Source organism: Nilaparvata lugens, chromosome 6, assembly GCF_014356525.2.
Source record: "Nilaparvata lugens isolate BPH chromosome 6, ASM1435652v1, whole genome shotgun sequence".
NCBI classification, from domain to species: domain Eukaryota; kingdom Metazoa; phylum Arthropoda; class Insecta; order Hemiptera; family Delphacidae; genus Nilaparvata; species Nilaparvata lugens.
In genome coordinates, this window is record NC_052509.1 from 45,388,666 (window position 1) to 45,406,002 (window position 17,337).

The 17,337-nt window shown below is 32.3% G+C and overlaps 1 protein-coding gene across 1 annotated transcript in view; it reads right to left on the bottom strand.

The window, feature by feature from the left end:
• Positions 1-17,337, bottom strand: part of LOC111045387 (titin-like) — a 309,506-nt gene that overhangs the window by 243,533 nt on the left and 48,636 nt on the right. Inside the window, 15 exon segments of the mRNA XM_039431466.1 lie at positions 529-667; positions 1,190-1,333; positions 2,339-2,596; positions 3,250-3,393; positions 3,986-4,243; positions 5,134-5,277; positions 6,324-6,977; positions 8,003-8,146; positions 8,861-9,118; positions 9,584-9,727; positions 10,655-10,916; positions 11,691-11,827; positions 12,770-13,027; positions 13,884-14,064; positions 14,751-14,898. Of these exon segments, the coding sequence (XP_039287400.1) occupies positions 529-667; positions 1,190-1,333; positions 2,339-2,596; positions 3,250-3,393; positions 3,986-4,243; positions 5,134-5,277; positions 6,324-6,977; positions 8,003-8,146; positions 8,861-9,118; positions 9,584-9,727; positions 10,655-10,916; positions 11,691-11,827; positions 12,770-13,027; positions 13,884-14,064; positions 14,751-14,898 (3,273 nt within the window).

The window sequence follows — 17,337 nt, forward strand, 5'->3', positions numbered from 1 at the left end:
TTCATCCCAGACTGTTCGCAAGATGTTTGTTTTCTCGCACTATATATACTCCATCAGTTATCCTGATTTTTAGCTCTTCAATATCAAGTGATAAGGGAGGAACAACGTTAAAGATCGTGTTTATGTTCCTCCCTTAGTACTTGATATTGAGGAGCTAGAAACCAGGATAACTGATACAGTAGCTACAGTCCGAGAAGACATCTTGCGAACAGTCTGGGATGAATTTGGCTAGCGTCTAGATCTCGTCTGAGTCTCAAAAGGAGGGCACATAGAACTCTTATAATACATCATCATCATAAACTTGATACTTCTGTAAGTAATTTAATTCAAAATTTGTTTTTGTATACCATTTTTTAAAATAAAAATATATGTTTGAAATTGGGTCATTCTTTTTGAAACACTTTTTATAATCATTAATTATGTGATTATGCTCTCTTATTGAAAGCAACATTCAAATATTAGAAACACTTTTTCAATGTTAACTTCCTAGTGTGAGAGGTTACTAATTGGAAACGAAGTTATACTCACTTGCTCAATGGAGTCAAGAAAACAGGCTTTCCAAACTCCTTTTCGATTTCTTCCTTTCGTGGTCTATCCACATTTTCCAGGTCACGAATCTTCTTCAGTCTCTGCTCGTCCAGAGTATCCAACTGTAGACCAGCCTTGGCTGAAAGTCGAAAAATAGATCAATCATTTAGTTAAGCTGAGAGGTTTCAATACTTTGTAGTTTAAAGAAAAATATTTGAAATTCTAAATTCTTATATCTCCTTGATAATTTTTCAAAATTACATGAAATTCTAGTAGTTTCAGCAGACTGAGAAAAGCACCCGCACAATCATACTTCCAAGTAGCTTCCTAAAATGTATTACAAAAAATTATTCCATCAGTAAAAATTGTTTTACATTGGATTTCAACAACCATGATCTAATTGACAGAATAGCAAAGATTGATGAGTTGAACCTTTTTGAAATTCTATCTTTTCACTAGGTTTTTATATCTTTCAGACAAAACCGTCAAATGCTTTTATCTAAACAATGTTAAGTCATTAATAATTCGCAAAATACGAATGTTTTCTTTCAACATGGAGTAATTAATATTTGTTGGGGTATTATAGTTTTGAGAATTGATTCAAGGGTGGACTCCTACAGAATTCATACAATTATTAAAAATGAAAGAAAATTGGACTTACAGTCGAAGCTAACAGAGCAAGTAGTGACTGCTTCACCAACTGCGTTCTGAGCCTTGCACATATAGGTGCCGGAATCTTCAGGATATCCATACAGAATATCCAAGGCGACGAATCCAAAGTCGTAAGTGGTTTTGAATCTGTGTCCTGAAACAAGTAAGATAATTATTATTAGTAATTAATTATTCACTCAGACACAAAAATAGATACATTCAAGTAGGAAGCTCATATATTATATATATTATCTTTTTAAATGTTATTTCAAGCTTCAGCAAGACATAGTTGACTTGAAGCATAAAGTGATCCAGCAACAGCTTTTTCCATTTTTCCAAAAATTCATTTTTTTGACTCAGCAGGCTTGGGAATTGAACTCTTCAATTATTAAATACCGAATGAGAACAACATATAGAAGCAATTTTTCAATATGAAGTTACTTAATTCAAATATTGTGCAATATTTTGTGATCATTATAAAATATATTTCTTAGAGTTGGGAAATTGACTTTTTCAATGTTCTACAATACTCTTTCCAAAATTTCAAAGTTATTGGATGAGAAATTGAAGAATTCGGCTTCGAAATTTATACAGTAAGAATACACATAGATTCAGAATTTATGAGCTTATTGTTTTCAACTGTAAGTTGAACTGGAATTTTATTTTATAAGTTGGCAGTGTCGAAAAACAAATAATTGCTTGAGCTATAATTTTGACCATTATTCACAAATATTGTTTATTTGTTGTCTAGTATAGAGTATAGACCGTTCCACATATTGTGAAGTTCACGATAGAATGACAGTGGATAAAGATAGGAGAACAGCGTTGCCGATTCTCTGCCTTGATTAATTACATTTCTACATTGTTAAAAACGGACTTGGCAACGTTGCGGAGCTAGAAAAGGATAGTAATATCTGTTTTGTTTAATAATAGACAAGTATAGCAACACCATTGTTAAACGAATATTGCCAGTGGACCTCACTATAGGAACAAAACTAATGATTGATTTTATGTTTGTAGATTTTTCTGGCAATAAATTTCAATTCTAATCCTAATATAAATATGCTCTCAAGGCTGAAAAATCATCAATCACAAATGCAGTATTTAAATATTTCTACTTAGTTCCTTTGGTTTTTCTAATAATTGATGTTGTAATCACCCTGCTTGATGGGACGTCCATTGCAGAACCATTCGACCTTCATGGTGGGATCATTGACCGGAGTGAGGGTGGCTTCCAGGTGAGCGCTGTGGCCTTCCAGCACGTGTTCAACGTTCTTCAATGGCCGACCGAATTGCGGCTTCTCCAAAACCAACCGATCTTCCTCAGCCACCTTCTTGTATCTTGAGTCGTCTTCCAGATGACGAATCTTCTGCAGAGCTCCTTCATGCTGTGTTTCAGTGAGGATCGAGGCACGAGCTGTTTCAAACAGATTAAACAATAATTCGATCAACTCATTACAAAATAATAATAAACTCACCGGCTGAAACTGGATAGAAATTGAAAATGAGATAGAGAGAATAGGTGAGTCCGACTTCTACTGTAGAGGTTTTTCAAATCACATAGGAAAAAATATACGAGATCATTCATAAAAAATATTTGTATAGATCATTCATAAGAATTCATTTGAGCATAACTGCACAAAAGTTATTTGTGATATGAGTTTATAATCAGAAGCACATGCGCTTGAAAAATGAAATGGAGTTTTTAAAGTCCACGGATGTAGCAAATGGAAGGACTTTCAAAAACATAAACTATAGTGAAGAAGATGGATTTTGATAATCCTTAGCCACCTTCTGATTTCAACTACATGGTCTCATTGCATTGTTTTCGACTGACGGGTGAGGTAGAATGACTTTGCTGAAAATCATCTTTCCTTTCTTTACTTTCCAATATTAATCGTTTTTGATATAACTTGAATACTGTTTTGCTAATTGTTACTGAGACCGATAACTCTATGAATAGTTTTACTTGGAAAAAATAAACTCTGAGCTGAATTAATATTCCTGATAAAAACTCTCAAGACAAATAAAAACTCTTAGAGATGATAATGAGACTTTTGTTCCACTCACATTTGACATTGAGTTTGATTGAAGAGCTAGCTTGTCCTAGCCTGTTGGTCGCTTTGCATGTGTATTCGCCAGAGTCCTCAGCATAGACGTTGAGGACATCCAAAGAGGCAAATCCAAAGTCGTAAGTTGTACGGAAACGATGACCTGTGAGAAATATTCAATTAATTACATCAAAATAAGTAGGCCAGCATTTCATCAACATCAAGATAATGAATCTTTCATTCTACCACACAAGACACAATTGTTGGTTTTTTCCATTTCAAGACATTTATTTCCCAGCGTTCGCTAATAAATTGAATAATTTGAATTGATAGAAATGATCTAAGTTGAGGAATCAGCTTTGATTCATTTCAGTACTTGTGAATCATTGGAAAATAGCAACAGCTTTCGATAATTTGGGAACTTGAGACCCCAGGCACACTCATCTCCTGTTAAACAAGTGCCGTAACCACAATGACAGATTAAACTGAATTTCATTTTAAAATGGATTAAATCCATATAGTCTCGTTCGTTATAATGTGGTTCATTCTGAGTTAAACTACCAGCTGATTCAATTTAGTTCAAGCTTTGACTGTGAAAACGGCCCAGGAGAAAATAGAATGTAGAAGCTTAGTTGACTAATAGAATAAATATTCAATTTATTCTTCAGAATATTGGCATGTATAATATTCAAAAATTATTTCTCTACTACTCTACTTTAAAGATTTGAAAAAGTGATAAGAATGGAATCTCTTACCGGACTGCAGAGGTTTGCCATTGTGGAACCATTCCACTTTGAGAGAAGAATCCGGATAGGGCTCAATTCGGCATTCATAGTGAGCACTGTGGCCTTCAACCAGGTTGGTTGGTCCATTCAGTTGAACAGTGAATTTCGGTGCCTGTTTGGCAACAACTTCCTCTTCTTCCTTCCTCTTGAAGCGGGATGTATCTTCCAGAGCTTGCAACTTCTGGAGAGCTCCCTCATGCTGTGTTTCGAACATCAACGATTCCTTAGCTGTGAAAATAGGACATGTATTAATTACAAAAAATATGAAACAGATGTGATCTTATAAAGATGGCGGATGACAGAGACATGGAGAATTTCTGCCAACCAGCCCAACGGCTGTTAACCAAAGAAGAAAGAAGAAACAAATGTAATTGATTAAAAAAAATTATTGTTCAACATCCATCCCTTTTGTGAGAACTACTCATCTCTATAATTCGTATCTTATTAAAAGTCTAAGATTATATAATATTTTGAATGAGCATATAGATCCGTTTTCGAGCTCATTTGATGTCTTTAAGAAAAATTGTGAAATGAATTGTTTATCTTGTAGCTCGTTTGAATCATGAAATGTTATAAGCTCTAGCTGAAACTCTTTTTGTTTTCTTTATCTTTATTATTATTTCAATTTTTGATCAACTTTTTATCATATTCTCTTCTAAAATTTTTTCCATAATATTTTTCATCTTCTAAGTTTTCTTTATTATGTAGTATGGCTATCTATTAATTGTGTAAAAAAGACTCTTCATGGTATTGTCTGTGAGCCTTTATATGTATATGTATATCAATAAATAAATAAATTAATCATCATATTTCTTATTCATATTTATCAATATTGATATATAAGGGATAATGAATTAATAATTAAAAAGGGAACACTCTTGAATCAATATTTTTCACTTGGTGAATCTAAGATGAAAATTATGTCTACAACAATAATAATAATTATAAATTTTCTAGAGTCTCTAAGCATTTAAAATGTGGATCGACTCTTATGTAATTCTCGTAAATACATGTGTATTAAATGACCAACACAATATTTTCATACAATACAAGAATATACTTTGATATAAAAATCAGGAATTTGAGAAAAGGTTAATGTGATAATGTAATTGACTTACATTTGACGATCATGACAGCTGATGTGACAGCTTCGCCAAGATCGTTGACAGCACGACAAGTGTAGGTGCCAGAGTCTTCAGGATACACGTATTTCATGTTGAGGGCAACGTATCCGAAGTCGTGCATTGTTGTTACTCGGTTAGCTGTAAACAAAAAAGAACCGAATTTAAATGGTGAGTCTATTAGAAACATCTCAATTAATTAACAAATATCATACTGGTATAAACAATCAACTATTAATAAATTAACTTATGAAATTCCTTGCTATCCATCACTTCTTACAAAGCAAATATTCAGAGTTTGAAAAGAGTTTTCTGGTAAAGCCAGATTCTATAATATTTGTTTTTCATATTTTATAGAAAATAAAAAAAAACATAGAATATTTTCTCCAGTGGGAAAAAGTTACTAATAAAAATAGAATAAATTATATGGATATTAATGATAGTATCCCGAAGAAACGAGAAAAGAGTGTACTCAGTCTGTTGTTTATATATAATTTGGCATGTTTTTGAATGATAAATTTCAGACATAAAGTGCCGAATGTAGATCAATAGAATGGTTTTGATTTATTTTCCTAGAGCTACTTGACAGGTGTTGATTGAACTAGTATTATTTTGAACTGGTATTATTATTTTGAAGACATGACCGTATATAGAAACGTTTTCATTTCTCTTGATAATAGCATTATTATTATCCGAAACAGGTCGAGTCTTCAAACAAAGAATAAAAGTGTACTAGTTATATTTTAAACCGAAAGATTAAAATATTATTCATCATTGATCACTATTAATCATATTGCGATATTGGGTATCATGGTCTCATTCCTTTCTTCTTTGTTTTTGCTCATTATTAATCCAAATGAATTATCTTCACGAGAAAATATTCCAAACTCAGTGAAGATTGGAATTTATGAGGATTATTGCATTCATCCAAATGCAAATGAATAGAATTCACAGCAATCAACTTTGGATTTTCATTCAATAATCGTAATTACTCTGTGACGAGTAAATAAATAGTATTATAGATATAAAATAGAATTATAGTACCCTTTAAAATTAATAAAATTAACAAAATAATAAAACAAGAATACAAATTGTAACGTAACTAATAATTTCGGTGATCACACCATCGTCAGGTTCTATGTATTATAGATATAGCATACATGGAGGCTAAATATATGGTTACTTACAAGCAGAGATCGGTACTCCATTTCTGAGCCACTCGACTCTGAGCCTGGAGTCTCCAACAGGAATGAGTCTTGCCTCAAAGTGGGCCGCCTGATTCTCAGCCAATGTGATGTCCTTCATGGGCTGAGTGAAAACAGGCGCCTGGTTCACAGTCTCCTCAACCTGCGAGGTTCTCTGGTAGCGTGAAGAGTCCTCAAGATGAGCCAGTTGGCTGAGAGCTGCCTCGTTCTGGGTCTCTGAATAGATTGACTTTCTAGATTGCACGTTAAGGGATGCTTTCGAGGTAGCCTCGCCGACGATGTTCTTCGCTCGGCAAGTGTAGGTTCCTGAGTCTTCTGGGAGACAGTGCAGGATGTCGAGTGCCACGAAACCGAAGCTGTTTGTTTCGGTGAAGCGAGAGCCTGACTTGACAGGCACGTTGTTGTGGAACCATTCCACCTTCATGGTGGTGTCGGAGACGGGGATGAGACGACACTCGAAGTGCGCTCTCTGTCCCTCCTTAATGTTGCAGTCCTTGAGCGAAGTGGTGAACACGGGTACCTGGGTGGTGGTCTCCTCGATGTACTCGGATCGCTGGTAGCGCGACCTGTCTTCCAGGTACTGAATCTGCTCCAGACCGGTCTCGTTCTGTGTGGTTGTCAGAATTTGTGCTGAGCCTGATGAATAAACAAAATAGCATTGATTATTGAAAAGTTTTCGCAAATATAATCTAAGTTGCTCAAAACATTGAAAGATAGAAGAACGAAGTTGCATTAATTATTATATATCTATTGCAAGTAGGAAGTAAGTTCTATAAAGTTATAATAAATTCGACTTTTCAACTACTTGTAAAGTGCAGTTGTATTTGCATGAATCATTTTGATAAATCCAAACTTCTTATATCAATTACAGATGGAATGTGATTCACCAATTTCTACTGTTTTTTTTTTCAATATTTATACTTTAACTGATGAAGATAAAAATCAAAATTACCATCATAAATTTATTCTCAATAGCAAATTGAAGATGAAACGTTTTCATCAATTCTGCATTTTCCTATCAAAACGGGCAAGTTACATGGAACGTTGTAATAGATTTTACTATTTTGTAACTATAAGTAAAAGGTGAATCACAACTTTTTACTGTGTGGATGGATTTTTACTGTTCATAGCCTGAAAAGATTCAAAATCAATACTTATGAGGATTGAAAGAAAATTACTAATCATAAGGATTATGATATTTAGATTGATTATTCAGATATTATATTCTAAAAAGATTTGACTACTCAAATTAATAATAATGAAGTTGTAAACAGTTGCAAATGAGACGTGAATCTGGTGAAGCAGTCCGTTCAATTTTATTTCTCCAAATCTTCGATAAGAATGCGAGTTTCATGAACCGTTGTACCAAATTAACATATAAATGATTTGTGATCCTTCCATTCGACAATTTGATTATAAAGATAGGGGGAAAATGCCTCACTCTAGTAATGAAGAGAGGACAATGAATCCTTGAAATTTGTATATACCGTACTTCCAAATAAATTTGATGTTAGCTGGTTGAAAATCGTATTGCTTAGGGATTCACACTTTTTATCTAGTATCATCTTTCATGAGTCCCACACCATCATAATCTGTCATTAGAATTTCATTTAAGATTGAAGAATTAGAGTGAATGCGATTTAATAATGTAAATAACATACCTCGGCAAGTCAGCTTGCAGTTGGTCTCATCAGCGCCGACCACGTTGACAGCACGGCACGTGTAGACACCTGAGTCCTCAGCAATCAAATCGACTATGTCCAGAGCAACGTAGCCAAAGTCGTGAATTGGTCTGAAACGGTGTCCTGCAAAATCCAACAATCGTTAATTAATGACAACTTGTTGAACCCACAGCAGGAAGTACTGCTTGCTTTGTTAAAATTTACGCCGTCTTATTCGATATTCCTTCTAATAGCAATGAAGTCCAAACAGTCCTACTCAAAAGCTGTGAGTTAACGTCAACCTAGTCTTTACTCATTCCAAATTTTTGGCATAATTTAGGTAATCATTCTCAAAACACAAATGAAAACTTTGAAAACTTACTAAAAAGCTGGTCTTCGTTTTGTAACAAACCGCATTTAATTTGGCTCAATACCCTTTACAGTGATTGATAACTATCATAAGTTTTTCAAATGTATTTTAATAAGTTATACTGTATAACTTCATTTTCAAATACTATTATGTTCTTTATGAAGGATGATAATTAATATTTTTGAAACAAATACCATTGTCGAAGTTCCTAGTTTTATTATAATTGATTATCACGTTATCACTTATAATTGATCATCAAACTCTCAACTGATAAGAACGCATAAAAATAAACCATTGGCATCAATTTGATATATGTAAACTGATCAATTCCAACTGATATGGAATTGAATTATTAAAGAATTTTTTACCTATGCAGATAATGTCATGCATTAATAAATCGGATTAATATGCTTAGTATCTATTCTCGAAATTGTTCTCTCAATTTTTGAATCAATATAGGTAAGCGAATTTCATCTCACTTCACTCACCTACAGTAACAGGACGACCATCCTTATACCATTCAACCTTCAAATTGGAGTCAGTAACAGGTTCCAGCTTGCATTCGAAGTGGGCATGCTGTCCTTCCCTCATGTTCTCCAGGCTTTTCGGTTTTGTGATGAATCTTGGCTTGACGGTGACAACTTCATCGATGAACTCTTGCTTCTTGTACCTTGAAGAGTCTTCCAGGTACTGGATTTTCTCCAGACTGCTGGCATGCTGGCTGTCCAGTAACAGATCTCGTTTGGCTGAAACATCACAATTTACCAAAATTAGAGATTTATTTCTAGAGAAAACTATATATTTAAAAAGCCATAGCCTATTACAGTCAAGTTGAAGAAAGAAAATAAGTCAAAAAGTGGAAATTTAACAGCAGATACTTACAGAATGTTCTCTTTGTTTTCCGGCTAAAGAGCGTGATATATGTATACCATACAAGAAAGTTATGAGAAGTTATATTGAGTGTTTTATTGTATTTTTGATTCCCTGATATCTGTAATTCAGACCTTTGAAAAATATCATCAGAAGTTTTAAATTTCCTATAAATTTCACAGAAAAAATAATATTGTGAATTGTGGAATATTCCACGATAAAACCTGTAAGTTACTTAGTTCAATTTGGAATCAAAAGATTGATTGCTCGAGAGTGCACAAAAAAGATAAAAACTGATTCAAGAGTTTTGTGCATTATAATTATTTTGAGAGAACACTCACCAATTACTTTGACAGAGCATGATGTGACTGCTTCTCCCAGCTGGTTGCGAGCCTGGCACGTGTAAACACCAGAGTCTTCTGGGTAGACGCTGAGCAAGTCAAGTGCAACATAGTCGAAATCGTAGGCTGGTCTGAATCTGTGACCTAGAAAATAAAATGTTCAAGTAGATCAGAATCATTCTTCTTTATAGCGTGTGAAGGTTGAACATTCTCTGACAAAGATTCAACACATTCATGACAGAGTAACTCACTAATGAAGACATTTTCAATTTTCTATGATTGGAAGCAGAATATATTATTACAATGATTAGTCAACATGATAGGAGTATTCATTTACTCATTGATATTAAATTATGTTTACATTAACATAGAAATTATTATTAATTCGTTTTTGAAATATTTTCAACAACACTACAGTCAAGTTTTTTTTCAAAACACTTGGCTGTAGTGTCATTTAAAATATTTCAAATTAATTAGCAGTTTGTCATGGAAGGTGAAATAGATCAGAAATTATTGATTTATATTATTCAAGAAATTTACAAAGGAGGTATGATAGAGAGTTCTCTAAATATTTTAACACAAACCCATCAATGGGTAACACAAGTCCGATCAATGCCCTATTGAGGATTAAGTGTCTTGGAAATCAGAATCGTATCTAGTCTCCCAGAACTGATTGCTTAGAGTGAAAAATATATCATCACATATATACCAAGCTCTCGGTTTTCTGCTATATTGGAAGAGTGAAGACACTTGAGGACACTCAACAGTTATAATTTTAAAAACACTACTTATCAGTGGTTCAAAGCCTACCGAAAACTGTAACACCCAAACATTATAATCCCCCTGAACACCATCCCCCAATCACATACAAGCCTAGGAATCATGAAGAAATCATACTTAGCATGGAGGATTTCCTAAAATTGTTTATGCAATTCTCGCAACAATAGTTAATTCTAGTAATGTTCAAAAAGTAATAATTCACAGTTAGTTTCAGTAATGTAAAGCTAGAGTGACTGTGATTGCGAATAGTATTAGAGCAAGTCAATTAATGTTATGAAATGAATAGCTTACCTGTCTTGATGGGTTTGCCATTGACAAACCATTCGACCCTCATGGACGAGTCGCCGACTGGTTGCAGGCGGCATTCAAGATGGATGTTTGTGCCTTCAACAGTTTCAAGGTTATGAAGAGGTCGTGTGAACTGTGGCGCTTGAATGACGGTCACATCTTCAGCCTGCTGTCTTGAGTAGCGAGATGAATCCTCAAGAAATTGGATTTGCTCCAATGAAGACTCGTTCATTGTGTCAGTGCTGATATCAGCTCTGCCAATTACCTAAAATAAAAAATAGAAGATTAGTCAATGTAAACAATTACAAAGATTCATCAAGAATCTTCGTTGAATTTCATAAAAGAGTAGAATATTTCAAGTGAAACTGAAAAAAATCATATGATGATTGCAACAGCTTTAGAAAAAGATGCGGCTATAATATATACGGTGAATATTGCTTCAATAATTTACTTTTAGCTTTAAAAGTTTCAATTTGCCTCAATGTTTCCGTGAGTAAAACAATATAGTCTTCATTAGACCAGTTTTTCATGAAGAAGCAATATAATTCACATCGAGTGAAAATGAAATAGTTGAGAAAGTCAACCTAATTGAGAATGTACGTATTTCACAGTCTGTCTTGAAGCAAACATAGTCTTTGAGTATCTATAAGAACTGACTAGAGAATGTCCATCTCCTCAATTAGTAGAGAACCGCTACAGTATCTGAATCTTGTATTATTACTTCAATGCATACATATTCAATTAGGACGTTAATTTTAAAATTAAATATATTGTATATCCTTTTAGAATTTCTAAATTTATTCAGTTTTTTGTGAATTATATCTAACTAAATCGAAGATTTACCAACAAACATGGGCCTGGTTGCAAGTACTCCTATATATTTAACCATTGATTATAAGTCTTCTGCTTATCTCATTGATTTCCAATGCATTTAACTATAACTCAATCACGATTGAATAATAGACTTAGCCGTGCAATTGAGCCAGAAATATTGAAGAAGAAGCACCTCATATATTATGGAGAGAAGATTTCTACTCACCCTGACCATAGCTGATGTATGAGCAGAGCCCAACTGGTTTGTAGCTCTGCAAGTATATTCTCCAGTATCTAATACGGTTACATGGACTATGTCCAAAGCTACAAATCCAAAGTCATGGTAAGTTCTGAAGCGGGAACCTGTTTAGAAAATTGAAAAATTAGTCCAAGATGACAGCAAGAAAATGCGTCAACTCATTGGGAAACAGAGATAGCAAAATTACATTATTTCAATATTAGTCCTCATAATATAAATGTTATTTATTCTATTGATAAAATTTTTTTTCTTTATTTGTCATTATATTGTTTAATTTCAAGTTTTAGAATTTTGAATTCTCAATTTGTTTTATTTTCACTTTTTTCATAAGTATTTGAAATCTTTGTATTTTTCATTCTTGAATTTGGTGGTATTTTTGTTATTTGTATTAGTTATTATTGCATAAGTTCATATTATTTTTATCATTATTTTTCTTTTTTCATTTGTATCTGTACAATTTTCATTGTCGAGGAGACATATTTGGGGAAACCCGTTGTCTCCATTGTGAATAATAAATAAATAAAATCATAATGCATGTAAAATTTTACTTGTAGATAACAAACAATAAAAAAATGATAAGGATCTGGGAAGATAGTTGGCCAGTATCAGTGGTAGGTTATTGAATTATATTAGGGTATGAAAATACTTTATACTTTGGCTGAATAAGTGGTAAATATGTTTATTTTCAAATCCATTCACAAGACTCAATATAATTATAGGTTTATTCTGCAAAATATTTACAATCTAGATGATAGATTGATAATGTAGATTGATAATGTCAAAACAACTAATGTATTGGAACAATTTGAGAATATTAAAACAATATGAAGAAAATGGTTTCTGTTGTTACACCATTATCAATCTCTAGTAAACTACAAAAACATTCAGCCGCAGAATATATTGATGATATAGATTCTGCTACATTACATTTTGTTTTGATATAAATAAGTACGTGTGGTTTTTGGTATTTATATAATGATATAGATGCTAATCGAACAATATTGGAATTTCAAGCAGAAAGTTTATTGAATTTTTTGTGGACTTACCAACAGTAACTGGACGTCCATTGTGGAACCATTCGACTCGCATGGTTGGATCTCCCATTGGCTCAAGACGAGCTTCCAGATGTACATTCTTGCCCTCAGATAGAGGCTTCGGTTCAGATAACGGTTGAACGAAAATTGGTTTCGATTTGCACAATTCTTCAATGTAATATTGTGGCTCTGTAAATTTTGAATCTTCAAGCCGCTGTGTTTTTTCATAAGTACCGCGGTGCATTGAGCTAGTATCAATACTGGCTCGAGCTGAAATAAGAAATATTTTTAGAAATGAATGACATTTCTGCTAAGCTAAATACAAATTCAATACAATGATACTTTTCTTTCTCCTTTCTGTCTTTGAGTGAACGCATTTTTCTAACTTGTGCTGATTTTTTTATTTAGGTAGATATGATAATATGATTAATTTATGTTTACTGTTTTGAAATTACTTTCTTATTTCTAGTATGTGAATACTGATCAGAATATAACGTTTATTTAAAGATATATATAACTACTGTACTGAAGCACACTATGAGAGAGTTTTAATATTTATTTAAGATTCAAACTATTTTGTGTTATTATACTATTTATGTATTATTTAAATATTTAGTTATGTGATCATGACGCTGTAATGTGACTTGCGATTTGAATCACTACACTTTTGTTCTATATTTTTCACATCTATGGAAACACCTGCATGAAATAATCGTGTTGATACAATCGACATTAAATGATATAATCATAATCTATAAGAAATTCCTTATGTTGAATTTCCACGATAGTTGCTATAAAACAATTTAATCCTAGTAATGAGCAAATTCAAGCAATGTACCTATCAGAAATATTGTTATGTTGAATAACATAATAAATATAACTACAGCTGCAAAGACCTAGTTAATATGTTTTCAGTTGAGAACATTTTTGAAACTGTACTTCATATACTGACAAAACTCTTATTACATTGATTGTATCATATTATTTCAATGTTTGTATTCATTTCCAATTAGATTGATTCGAACTTGGAAACAATGAGGATTAGTACTTTGTACATTCGATTTGCACTTACTTTCTGATTCATTAATTAGGAGCTATATATCTCATGAAAAACTATTTCACTCACTTTCGACCTGCATAGTAGTTGAGATTTGAGCTTCACCAAGAGAGTTTCTGGCCACAACAGTGTACTGGCCTGCATCCTCCGAGCGGACACTCAGAATGTCAAGAGCTACATATCCAAAGTCATGGTATGTCTGAATTCTGTTGGCCAACTGTAGCAGTTTTCCGTTGAAATACCATTCGATCTGAAAGGTACACCAATGAAATTGTTAAAAATGGTAGTTAAATGAATATCAAATATCTAAATTTAATTTAATTTAGAAGTATTTTTTTAATTTAAAAATGAGTTTTGAATTGTAAATTGAATGTGTAATTGAAGAATGTTAAGTGACACATAACTCGATAAAAATCGAGTAATGGGTACTCCAACCCAATAACATCACTTCATTCTTTTTTCCTTTTCTAGTTTGATATAATCAAGTTATTTTTCGTTACTTACAAATAAATTTTAGATGTTCAATCAACGAAAAAGTTTTTTTTCAGATAATTGATATTCATAATCCACCTATTGTGAATACTTGGATTCAACCATATTCATCCCAGTAAGAGGTTTATACAGTACAAACATAGATCTGAATCGTCTACTATCAGTAATCAGCAACCAAATGTTTGATTACTATTACTTATTTTTCCACGATTATTCTATCCTTTTTCGTTTTCAAAGATTATAAGTTTTTTAAAAATTGAAGCCTTTCGTTTTGGGAAAGAACCTGTAATTTCCCCCATTTTTCATTCTTTAGAAATGAGCTAGGTACAAATACTGCAGGGTATAGATTCTAATGAGGAGGCTGGAAAATATAATATCTAATCCTAATAAGTGTCTGGCATATAATTATCTAAGCTAATTGATGATGATTGATTGATTACTCACCTTCATGGTTGAGTCGTTGAGCGGTTCAACTCTAACTTCGAAATGAGCTCTTTGGCCTTCCACGATCTTGTTAGTACCTTTCAGAGGTCCTAAAAACCTAGGCTTAGTGTTGATGATCTGGTCAGCTTGTGTCATGCGGTTATAGCGTCTGCAAAGAAAAATCATATTGTGACTCACACAATGAAGAGATTTACAAATGAACCACTCTAGCAAAAAAGTCGTTAACAGACTCACTATCGATCGATATTGTTACAAACAAATACATAAAAATCCAAGCATATTTGTCACTTTTGAAGATTTAGAGTAACATTTAAAACTTAAGGGACAGTGAGTGGAAGGAGAGCGGAAAGTGAAAGAAGTTATTAGTGAAAAAGTTGGTAGCTATACTGATATTGAAAATGAAAAGTATCTTCTTAGAAATTATTACTTGGAAAATCTCACACAATTTCACAATCATTGGTCAGTCAAAAATAATTTTTTTGAATGATATATACAGTATTTACACATAAAAATATTCTAGATAAGATAAATCTTATTAATATTATAATTAGCCTATTTATAGGAAATCCAAATCTAATCATTGTAGATTTGGCGTAAGAGTTCACTTCTTGCGAATATCAGTAAACTACAGTTTCAGATTAACCAGTTTAAGCTCAGTCTTGAATTTAACATTTGCATTCAGGTGTATAAGTATATAGCTAACCGAATATTTAAGAGGCTCCATTTGAGAATGTTTGAAATACACATTGAATTTTCAAAATACTGTTGATATTATTCTACTATTTGAACCTGAAAAAGCCACTGATAAATAACTCATAAGATTCGAAAGTTAATTTTTTAAAAACTAAAATGAACCTGAAGATTTTGAGCATCACTGAAGAGTATTTTATTACTTAATTCTTGTCCATATTGCAATATGTTTCAAGTCATATCCAAGTAGAAAAATTGTTAAATCTCGTATGATTTTAATTGTTTGTGTTTTTTTATCTTTTCCAACTATAACATGATATATTAACCAGTTGTATTTCTTGTCTGGCTTACAATGAGAAACTGATAATAATTGTTTTAAAATGATATTTTCGAGGTAACCTGTACCATTTAGAGAAGCATAGAGGTTACATAAAGAAATATTTCAATTGAGTTACAAACTCTTTTATTGATGAGTTATTTACACAAAATAAATTCAACATTCCGGGAAAATGTAACGAACAGTTGGCAACAAATACTTTGCCCATACATTTTGAGAATATTATTATACACTCTATAACAACCAAAATATTTCTTTATATTTAAAATAAAACAAATATTTATCTCAGAGGATAACAGTTGGGTTAATGTTTGCAATAAATTATTTAAATAATTCTATTGGTTAGTATCCGGACCTCCTAAATACCTGGAGGTCCTGTTAGTATTGGTATTTTTTTTCCAATCATGTCACATGAATAGAAACACTTTTTTATTATTCTTCTTCATTTATAAATCAAACGATAACTCTTATATTGTACAAATTTTATTCTCCAAGAATCTTTTCCATTAATAAGTATTAGGCTATGTATTCGTATTCATTTACTCTTTCTATTTTTATTTAATCTTACATTACAGAGCCCTTTTCTTGCCTGGTTGGAAGAAGAGTTTTTATAGAACCAGTGTAGATTATCTCTTTATCGGAAATTAATGAAATTTTCCAATATTAAAACTATATTTTCCAGAATAGGCTACAATCAATCCTTCACATAGAACAATACTTGACAATTACAATGTAATGTAATTACAATGTTGTCTGGGAACAACAGTAAACTAGAAGCAATAAGGATTAGTAGAGTTCAAGAGTTCCAAAAACCTGGAAGCTATATTCGTGTTTGAAGGAATAGTAAGCTACTTATAAGAAAATTTTAACAACGAAAGAATCTTAAAAAAATCTAACGAATAACAATCTTAGAGAAAACTCATCCAAGAGAGATGAATAATCATTCAAGAGCAGGATAAATAATACCACAGCAAAATAATTTGAGAAATGTAGCTATTCTAGGATATCTTTATCAGTCATGTGAAATAAATAATAATTTAAGAGCAGGATGAATCATTCAATAAAATCATTTGAGAAAGCTAGCTGTCTAGGATATCTTCATCGTACAAGGGAAATAAATAATCATTCAAAAGTAGGATGGTTGATCATCCAACAAAATCATTTGAGAAAGCTGTTCTAAGAAGTTTTTATCGTTTAAGGAAGATAAATAATAATTTGAGAAATGTAGCTGTTCTAGGACATATTTATCGTAAAAGGAAGATTAATGATTCAAGAGCACGATGAATCATTCAACAATATCATTTGAGAAAGGTTTCTTAAAACTTTTTATTGTTTAAGGGAGATAAATAATCATTCAAGATCAGGATGCATAATAATAATAATAATAATAATACAATAAAATTATTTTAGCTGTGAAAGGTTCCAAGATACTCAGAATAAAGAGAAGGAGAGGAAGAATCACGAAGAAAGGCAAATATTCTAAGACATCTGAAATGAAGGAAAAGGGAGAGAAAATCACGAAGAAGACGACAGATGCTAGAAGAAGGAGAGAAGAACTTA